The sequence below is a fragment of the Desmodus rotundus genome, chromosome 2, assembly GCF_022682495.2.
Source record: "Desmodus rotundus isolate HL8 chromosome 2, HLdesRot8A.1, whole genome shotgun sequence".
Lineage (NCBI taxonomy): Eukaryota > Metazoa > Chordata > Mammalia > Chiroptera > Phyllostomidae > Desmodus > Desmodus rotundus.
In genome coordinates, this window is record NC_071388.1 from 5,658,183 (window position 1) to 5,669,033 (window position 10,851).

The following is a 10,851-nucleotide window of genomic DNA, read 5'->3' on the forward strand; positions in this document are numbered from 1 at the left end:
GGAAATGTCATGCGAATGGGTAAGTTTTAAAAAATTTTATTAACACTGTCTAAGTTTACAAAACTTGTACTAGCAGTCTCCATCGCTTGTTAACAACTATCTTGTGGCTGTGGCCCGTGTGGCTCAGTTGGGTGGGCGTCATCTCAGAAAGTAAAAGGTTACCAGTTTGACTCCCAGTCAGGGCACAAGCTTAGGTTGTGGGTTCAGTCCCCAGCCATTGTGTGTACAAGAGGCAACCGATCAATGTTCCTCTCTCACATCAACGTTTCTCTCCCTCTCTTTCTCCCTCCATTTCACTCTCTTTCTTTAAAAAAAAAAGAGCTATCTTATGGATGGTAAATTTTAGTTATATCCATACTGACTGTATGCTCAATCAACGTATTTTTAAATTTTCTAAAACTGGAAATCTATGGTACCTGAATGTACATAAATATTCACAATACTCTGTGGGGTAGACGCATGCAAGCATGATATCGCAAAGGGAAGATGAGCATCCTTGTTTAACTGCGAGGCTCTGGTTTGGCACTTTCTGGCCCTTATTTCCTTTAACCATTGCAGAACCCCTGAGACAGAGGCTTTCTTCTCATTTTACAGATTAGAGACCAGAGAGGTTGAATAGCTTATCCTGGCTCACACAGCAAATACATTGAAGAGTCAGCATGTAAGCCAGGTTTGCTTGTCTCCAGGGTCTATGCTTCTTACTTCCTCAAGTTCAACTCGATCAGTCTTGCCTTTAGAAGCCTCCTTTCCTGTGTATGTCCACATGCATTCATACTTATGTCACAGAGATATCCTAGTTGTATTTTCTGGATGTTCTACCACCTGTGACAGTAATAACATGTCCTTCTTTGTCATTTCCTTAGGTGGTCCCAAGAGCCTGCCGATGGACCCAATGCACCTCAGCACGTCCACTGCTCCCCTGGTAAAGCACACAGCTGGAGCTGGACTCAAGTCCCACAGACCTCGGGTCATGTCCAAGAGTGGACACAGCAATGTGAGAATTGACAAAGTGGACGGCATATACTTACTCTACCTTCAAGACTTGTGGACGACCGTGATCGACATGAAGTGGAGGTACAAGCTCACCCTGTTTGCTGCCACATTTGTGATGACCTGGTTCCTTTTTGGAGTGATCTACTATGCCATCGCGTTCATTCATGGGGACCTAGAGACGAGTGAGCCCCTTTCCAATCACACCCCCTGCATCATGAAAGTGGACTCTCTCACGGGGGCGTTTCTCTTCTCCCTGGAGTCCCAGACAACCATAGGCTATGGCGTCCGCTCTATCACGGAGGAGTGCCCTCATGCCATTTTCCTGTTGGTGGCTCAGCTGGTCATCACGACCTTGATCGAAATCTTCATCACAGGCACCTTCCTGGCCAAAATCGCCAGACCCAAGAAGCGGGCAGAGACCATCAAGTTCAGCCACTGTGCTGTCATCACCAAGCAGAACGGGAAGCTGTGCTTGGTGATCCAGGTGGCCAACATGCGGAAGAGCCTCCTCATTCAATGCCAGCTCTCTGGCAAGCTCCTCCAGACCCACGTGACCAAGGAGGGGGAGCGGATCCTCCTCAACCAGGCCACCGTCAAATTCCACGTGGACTCCTCTTCGGAGAGCCCCTTCCTCATTTTGCCCTTGACATTCTACCATGTGCTGGATGAGACCAGCCCCCTGAAGGATCTCACACCCCAGAACCTGAAGGAGAAGGACTTTGAACTCGTGGTCCTCCTCAACGCCACTGTGGAGTCTACCAGCGCCGTCTGCCAGAGCCGCACATCCTATGTGCCCGAGGAGATCTACTGGGGCTTTGAGTTTGTGCCTGTGGTCTCTCTCTCCAAAAATGGGAAGTATGTGGCCGACTTTAGTCAGTTTGAGCAGATCCGGAAGAGCTCTGATTGCACATTTTACTGTGCAGACTCCGAGAAGCAGAAACTTGAGGAGAAGTACAGGCAGGAGGATCAGCGGGAAAGAGAACTGAGAAGTCTTTTGTTGCAACAGAGCAATGTCTAATGGTAGAACCATGGCCTCGGTTTCACTCTACTGCGGTCTCCATACCTGAGCTCCCTTCCAATGAAAATGTGGTGATGCACTCTAAAACAACCCCCAACTGTGCAGACGTGCAAAATCTACCTTTTCCTTTGATCTGGTGGCTAAACAAGAGTCTCCACCTTTAAGAAGGTTTCTTGTTTAAATGCTTTGTCTGAAACAAACTCTCAAATTTCAAATTTTCTAAAATGGGGCTACATTTCAAAGAACTTGGTGTATGGCAATTGCAAAAATGTCCTGCTAGATGGACAGAGACATTCAGCAATGCTGACAGTGAGTGGCAATGCCTTTCTGCATAAGGATAGCAGCTGTAATGTAAGGTATTTATTCAACCCAACTATCAAAGACATTACGGCTGAGACTTGAAATGTGGTTCACTGTTCACTTATATCATTGCTTTAAAACACTCTTTTTTTTTTTTTTTTTTTTTTTTTTGCTCAGGCAGAGAAAGTATTATATATACTGGAGGCTATCTAATAATACAGAAAATGGAGCAGGAGGATTCTGTACTCATGAAATATAATAATTCCATTTTACCTTTTTTCCAGTGGATTTAATTGTGTAGAGTGAAATCGATCCATCAGGAATTAAGGGTTGTGGAGACATATACAAATGGAGCTGAGGCTATTGTTCACACTCATTTTCGGTTGGAATATGCCCCTTCTATTCAACATGTGGATCACAGACCAGCAGCATCAAGCCCCATCTAGGGGCTTATTAGTAACATAGACGCCCAGGCCCCACCCAGCTTAGAGGATCAGAGTTTGTATCTTAATAAGACCCCAAGTGACTTGTGTACAAATGGGTTTGAAAAGCTCCTCTCTGGGCAGTGTGTTCAAGGAACCTTCTGAATCCATGGGATTCTGTGGGTCCCAGGTCCACGTGGCCTCCAGACCTGTCCTCCCTTCTGTTCATTCTTACGGACCACACTTCCTTTCAGCCACTTCTTTCCTTATCTGTTTAAATGCCTTGTCCCCAGAGGAAGTGCCACTGACATTCTGAGAGCAAAATAAAACTCTTGCAAGTAACGGTTGCCTCATTAATGCTAAGTATTGTTCACGGGTGTGGAGAATAGTCAGAACAAAAGAAAAATTAAGCTGTGTAAGGATCAGAAATTTGCTCCGATGTTGAAATCTAGAAAGTTGAATGGTCCTGCAAGAACAGGAGTTGCGAGGATAATTCATACACGGGTGCGTCCGGGAAGCATGAACAAAATCTGATCATTGGATAACATGTCAAGGATGTCCTCAGAATTTAAACAAATATTGTGCAGCTCAGTGTTACAGAGTAACACTTTGCCTGCGGCAGAATTTAGGGACCAGGCACCCTGCAGTTCTTTGGGGCAGAGGACACATGGGCTAGGATTGGCTAAATGTGCAAAAGGTGAATGCTCATTTCATTCAAAACGGGATGGATTTGTGTATTCACTCAAGAAGCATGTGACTGTAAGTGTGTAGGTGCTGCATGGACATACATGTGAGCCCACATGTGTACACACGGGCATGCACATGCACACACACAGGGACTCACACACTGGCTCTTGAAGCTCAATTGTGGAAACGGTGGGATTCCTCTAGGATTGGGGACACTGGGACTCAGGGGACACGGGGAAAGCAGTCTGGATTCAGACTGTCGGTGATCCATGATGTGGACTCTGGCAAGTCTGGCCATCTCTTGACGCTGCCTCATTTTCAAAGGTCCTTCATTAAACTGATATGATACACAGAACACATGGCCAACACCTCTGGGATGGAACTGCCCATCTAACGGAGGGTCTGAGGCTGTAAAGGCTTAGCAGACATTCTCAATGCACAAGAGGCTTTTGTCTCATTACTCAGGAAGTTCTTTTCTTCTTCTGTTGATCATTTCCTGGCAGGCTGTCTTAGATCTTAAAAAATTACATGTAGTTCGATACTATCCCTTCTAGTTGTTCCATGTGATTTTTGATTGCATATTGTGGTATAATTAACAGAAGACTAGCGCCACGGGCATGCTTACAGGTTCCCAGTCACACTGTCGAATTCTTCTCACAGTATTTTTGTCAATGTTCATTGAATTGGCCAAGGTTAGGAACTTTCCATACTTACATTGTATATAGTGCCCTGGGGTAGCACAAGATGGAGGAATCCTTTTTCTGTTCACTTAGCATACCTATTTCAGCCAAATTTGGAAGGCTCGAGCACCTGATCTTTTGCACTACACACAAAATAAATACACGGCATCTTCAAAGCCAGGACCCGAATAGTCAATAAATCATACAGCGTAATTTTCAATACATGACTCTGAAGTGTGGCTGGTTTGAAACGTGGCCTTTCCCAGGCACACTCGTTTAGTGTCACTTTGTACGAAATACTCTCACGCTGATGTGCTAATGCAGGACTCAGGTGGCAAAGTGGTTCTACCTGGACACAGTTTCTGGCGAAAACAGATTCATGCTCCACCCTCAACTGAGAAGAAGTCATTCTCATGGAGCGCTTTTGACCCAAAAAAGCTTGTGCATTTTGAAGTATTTCCCATGCACCAGGCCTCCGCAGAGAGACCATTCAAAAATGCTGTGTTCCATTTGAGGAACCACAAAGCCATGTCTTTCTTATTTCAGTAATAAAACGTATTGTACTCACATGGTCCGTAGCAGCCAATGGCCCTGAAAGCATAGCAAAGATTCACTCATTGATCCTCACAGTTAGCCACCTTTTGGGGGGAGCACACATGGGCCCCCTTTCCTGTTCATGGGACTATTACAACACACAGAAGAGACTCCAGAAATTAAAATTAACTGCTTAAAAGGGGAAAATGCCAGGAATGAGTGGACTGGAGATTTAAATGAATTTAAATATCTCTTTGGATTTAATTTTCCATTTTAATTGACTGTGAATTTCAATATCATTGAAATGTAAATTAAGGTGTATAAACCTGTATAAACACTTCTATTACAATACTATTCTTTCCTCCTTGCCTAGATCCTTAGTACTCATATATCGTCTGGAGAAAGAAGAAAATAGGAAAACGAAGTGAAGAAGGCACAAGGCCTTTGCATCAGTAGCCCAGTAAAGGGTCACCCTCGTCCTTGGGCTTGGTCTGTGTGTTGTCACTATGGCCTATGGGTCCGACATTTGCCCACGTGGTGCCAGGAAGACTTCCAGTCTCTCAGTCTTGGCTTTGTTCTTGCCAGACTTTCCTTTGGCCGTTAAACATTTGAAATACCTAGCTTTGACTCCGGGTTATCTTATAGTAGCTTTGTGGAGTGGGATTTTTTGTAAAAGGTGTTAGCATTTCAAGCCTTGATTTCCAACTGTGCACCCGAAATCCAGCTTTTGACCCTGGATGGGTCCACGGTGCTCTGAATTTTCTTCCCTTGAGGGGAAGATCTACACTTGAAGGTCCAAAGCGTAACATTTCACTTCCAATGGATTACCTGCATACATTTTGCCCTTTGTGAATCTCAGTTGATCTTTAAGCAGAGTGACCTGGGGTCCCCGGACCACAGCGAGCCCGTGTGTGTGCTGTCGGACGCAGGTGTCCCAGAGCAGAGTTAAGAGTTTCCAGAGTTAGAATCTGCAGTGAAATGATGCGATTAGAACCAAACTGGGATTTTAAAGAATGAAAGAGTTAACTTCTTGAGACATTAGTGTTTGTCAGTAAACTGTTTTTATTATTGTTACGTGGGTTTGATTTTTTTTTAAAAGAATCTAAAACAAAATCTTTGTCTTCAGAATAAGGAAGGTAAAAATGCTCGATCAACCAGCTTGTACATCAATTCACTTCCCCCAGTGAAGTGTTCTTTGCAGGGGAAACTGGCCACTTGGTCCTACATGACAACGGACAGCATCGTTCTAGCCCTCTGGTGTCCCAGGAGAGCCCATTCTCCCAGTCTTTCAGAAACACTGATGATTTCGGTGCAATTCCCCACCCCCCAAAATTATTTCTGCGAAATGCTCCAGGAAAAAGAAACCCAAGGCAATGCTAAAGCTTCAGCCCTTTCCCTCCATTCTCATCCTCTCTCGGTTCTCCCGTGGGACTCGGCTTCCTCGCAGCTTGGCATGCGCTTGGCTGGCCAGTCTTCACCCTGGCTGCCCACTCCGTCAGGTCAGGTAATTCTGTGGGTTGAAAATCCTCAGTTCAAATTAGTAATGTGTAGATGTTTAGACAGTCAATCCCAAATTGGGACAGGAGTTTTTATTTTTCCATTAGTATGCTGCTGGTGTGTAAAAATAGAAGGCAGGGAAAAGCTCTTGATTAGAGTTGATAGTTAATTCCTAATAAAACTACAGGAGTTGACTGTGTAAGTTCAGAACGTCACTGATACATGTGTACAAAAGCCAGAGATGTCATGTGTGTGTGTGTGGAGGCCCCATTACCCTGAATAGGATCCTAGAATGAGGAATGCGAGCCATGCTGGGCATGTAGGACATGTCCTGTGCTTAATGATTGTGTCCTGCATTCTGTATGGACTTTATGATGATGCTCTAAATGTCATTTTTATCAACAAATTACAAAATTGCATAGGCAATTAGAAAAAAAAAGTCTTTCCAATTTCACTGGTCTTGAATATTAATTTGCTAGCTCTGCTACCCTTACAGAAAATATTCACATAAGAGCCAAACATTAACACCCCTTTCTTTGGAAGTGACGGTTTTCATGTCACTGGTAGTAGAGAAAGGGGGTAATCCAAAAGGATATTTTCTTGACTTGCTCCATGAGTACAAGTAAATTGCAGGCAAACACAGGGGGGCCTTTGACACGTTCTATGCAGCGTGGAGCAGGGTGCCACCAGTGGGACCCTGTCCCACTCCAGGCCTGTCCATCCAGGAGAGGCCTGGAGCACCAGCCTCAGAGCCCAGGTGCACGGTGCACTGGAGCCCTCGTTCCCAGCCCCCGGCTGGAGAATCAGGCCAAGGGTCTTGTGTTCCTGGCTGGCACGGGATGGGCAAAGCCGACGAGGAAGGAGTCAGCCTAAAAATCCCATCAGCAAACTTCTTGTGTAGCAGCTCCCGCTTCATGACGTAGTACTGAGCTATGGTCTTTATTTGAGACCAAATCCTGTCTAGTATCCAAACCTTCTCACCCCCTTAAGATAGCCTGAAGTATTCAAGTCAGTGGTAGAACTTGCTCAAAATTAGGCTCTAAGTTAGCCACTCCAATTGATTGTAGAGTAGCTATTTCCTAAAATAAAAAACAAAAAACAAAAGAAAAGAAAAGAAAAGAAAAGAAAAGAAAGAAAGAAAGAAAGAAAGAAAGAAAGAAAGAAAGAAAGAAAGGAGCCAGAAGTTGTTGACTGAGCTAAGAAATGTGGCCTCTCAGCTTTGATTGCTATTGTTACTAGTGCAGATGTCCTTGATATTATTTAAAAAGAGTTTCCAAGAAGGCGAGTGAAGGGAAAGTTCAAAGAAATGCCGTGTTGTTTTTTTTCATCTCTGTAATTTAACTACATTTTTTTCATCGGCAATCAAATCTTAAGAGTAAGGATGTTGTATTAAACCAAATCATTGCAGGAAGTATGACTGTGTCAGGGGCTTTTTACAAAAACAAACTTCCAGATCACAAGAGGAAGCTGGTTTGTGTGCTGACGGGGTATTAAATAGCAGGCGGGAGAGGAAGGCAGGATACCAGCCAACTTGGATCTATTTTGGAAGAATTATTTCTGTGCGGTGTCATGGAATTGCAAGTTACAAAGCGGCTGCTTTGGTAAACAGACTTCTCGAATCCAAAAGGACCCACTCCAAAATACCACTTAATGAAATTCAAGGGAAGGTTACGAAGACTAAAATCCCAAATCGCAGGCAGATTTTACAAGCAAACAGCCCCACTCCCTGTAAATCCTAGCGGTGTGCCCTTGCCAGCGTCTGGATCGTGCCTCAGTCTCCTGCCCTGTGTCCCTCTGCGTCTGATCACTATGCTGGGACACTGATGTGCGTCCCGTACCTGACTGTGCCTCGGCGGAGCAGTGACTCGTGTTTCTCAAGGCCGAGCTACTGTTTGCTGCGTGTTGGAAACCTCACACTCACTGGCATGTGCGCTCTGTGGCCGGGGAGCCCGGTTTACATGGGACCGGCTTTAATGATGTCCTTTTTTGTGTGTTCTACAAATTCATACCTCTGCACGTCAGACCATCTCGTTTTGCATATGCAACTGCATCACCTTTCTGTTTTTACATATGGAATCACTCTAATCTGTGAAACAATAGAAAATACAAACACAATAAAGCCAATTCCACAGTCCTGAGTCTGTTTCCTTCACTGGAGTGGCGAAGGTGCTGGGGGGGAGCCCTGTGGAGAGGAAGCTGACATTTCCTTCGAGAGCTCAGGGATAAACTCATTCCAAAGAGCTGTTCCCAGCGATGCCCTCCCTGGGGACAGCTGAGCCCTAAGAACTTAAGAGGTTCCTTTCTGTCAATGCCCAAAGGACTGCATTTTGCTTCCTTTCCAATCAAAAAAAAAGAAATAAAACCCCTGCCTCATCTTGTTCTCCTTTTTGCTTTGACACTGTACTGATCGTTTCATTTTAGTCAGTGATTAGAGACCCAGTAATTATTTAACAGCAATCTCTCAGTGCCTCATTGCCTACCAAAGTCCCTTACATGCCATTGCTCTTTTACTTGGATGGATTGAAAGCAAGAAGACCCATAATTATATAAGCCTTAAAGACACCTGTACGAGTGTGGCCGTAAGATAGCACAGCAGATATGCATCCAAGGACAGCCGTTGTCCTTGACACACTTTTCTGGGGAAGCCACATATGCACATATGGCTGCCATAGCCCCAAACTTCCTTCCAGCATCCCTTTGGGAACCTGCTCTTTGGAACCTTGTATCATTGATTGCACCATTCGAAGTGGTGGCAAGACTGTTTGAGTAAGAATGTGACAGTTGGAAATAAAAAAGCCTGGTCATATAGTAGGAAGTCACATTTGAGGATGCTGTTTGGGAAAAAAAAAATGTTTTCCAAAATGTTTTCCAGAAAGTGCACAGCGATGAGGCTCATCAGATGTAGGACATGTTTTATTAATTGTAATTTGCACGAAACTTCTCTGACACGTATTATTTTCTATTCTATTACCTCAAGCATCTGCTTGCCTGTAAGGGGTGACCTTGGCTGAGAACTGGGCTATCCACATCCACGACATGAGTCAGCTTTGCGTTCACCACGCCGTGGCCTTGGGGCCGTGAATACGGGAATTCGTCGCAGCAGCGTTTGGGCCTGGGCTGGGAACACAGCAGCCTAGCAGACCACAGGCCTCTTGTCAGAAATCCTGGACTTTGTGCACTTGTCTTCAGAAACATCACACTAACAATTTTAATGGTTAAATTTTTTATGCAGAAGTCCATCTCCTTCCTCAAAACTTTGAGTTTTCCCCTAGGTTTCCTACCCCTTTATTTGCATGTAAGACTGCCGTAACAATGTTTAGCATGGAGTACATTTGAGAGCCCCAGACGTGTTTTCTCCGGGCCCATGGACCACTTTTTCTATTTTTCTTGGTTTGCCTGTGTTGAATCTGCCAGACGCTACTGCTCTCGACAGTCCGCTGTCGGTGTACTCTGTTTACATGTGGGGTCAAGGTCTGCCACAGTCTGCCACAAACAAGGCTCGCTGTCTCAGCCAACACAGAACAGTGTGTGCTTTTCCTTGCCCCGCCCCCCTCCAGCTGACCTGCTGCCAGTGAGGCCTGTTGCCTCTCTGATCATATAAGCCACACACACACACACACACACACACATACACACACATCTCATGACTTCTGATCACATCTTGGATTTACAGAGCGCAAAGGACACTCACACCTACAGGTTTCTGAATGCTTCAAACAACTTCCAACACGTAACAGCCCATTTAGACCCAGTGAAGGAAGTAGGACACACAGCTCTGGCTTCCTCCCACTTCATGAGCTGTAACTCCAATACACACTTTACAGAAGACCTGAGAGCTCACCGAGGTCCCATGTCTCGCCCAGTGTGACCCCGCGAGTCAATGCAGTGAGCTAGGTCTTTCCCGCCTGGCTGATCGTCGTAATCCCTGAATTTACAACATGGGACTGTCACTGTGGAGCTGATTTCTGTGTGTGATGGCCCAAGGTCAGGGCTAAAGTGATGCAGAATGGATCGCCCAGGAAAAGCATGAGGCTGGGAGGCTGGAAGAATTATATGAAGGCTTAGCATGCTGCCAGAGGTCTGTTATTCAGGAGCTGAGCATATGGAATCAGTATCCAGAAGGTAAAAATAACAGGAAACAACCAGTCTAGAAGGAAAGGTCAGAGGGATGTGAATGCGACTCACCAAGATGGAAACAAGAGCCCACCTAGGCTTGTGGGGAAAACCAGTTGGCCAAAGAGTAGACACGGCAGTGGCCGGGATTAAAAAATCTCAGAAAAAAGCCGGGGAGACCAAGCAAATGTGCCTAGTTTGGTTCAAAGTTCTTTACGTTCACTATGATTGTGTCAACGTGAGAAACGTCCAAACCTGTGGAGAACCTTTTATGAGAGTTTATTGGAGCCAAACCAACAACATGCTGGGGAGCAAGTTCTCAAATGTTCCAGAAAATAACAGTTTTCAGCTTCTTTTATGCATTTGAAAGTGAGGAGGGAACATAAGAAAGATGACATGAGTGTGGGAAAAAGCGAGGTGGGGATGGAATTACAGGGCAGTCAACTTTATGTGCTCTCTGGAGGGTGGTTATAGCTGATTTCAAGGGTGTGTTAACCTAGATGCACAGTGCTCAGGGCTTGCTTAAGGCAAAGGAAAACCTTTTATTATACACATGCAGGCCTCGGCGGCCTACCCACCATCACCTGCCCGGTTAGGAATTTCTGAT

General features: G+C 45.2%; 1 protein-coding gene across 7 annotated transcripts in view; it reads left to right on the forward strand.

Moving 5' to 3' along the window:
• KCNJ15 (potassium inwardly rectifying channel subfamily J member 15) overlaps positions 1 to 8,505 on the forward strand; it is a 75,643-nt gene extending 67,138 nt beyond the window's left edge. For all 7 annotated transcript variants that reach the window (XM_045195808.2, XM_045195823.2, XM_024559745.4 and 4 more), the window contains one exon: positions 864 to 8,505. In XM_045195808.2, the coding sequence (XP_045051743.1) occupies positions 864 to 2,011 (1,148 nt within the window). In that variant the 3' untranslated portion in view covers positions 2,012 to 8,505. The remainder of the gene's footprint in view (positions 1 to 863) is intronic.
• The last annotated feature ends 2,346 nt before the right edge of the window (positions 8,506 to 10,851 follow it).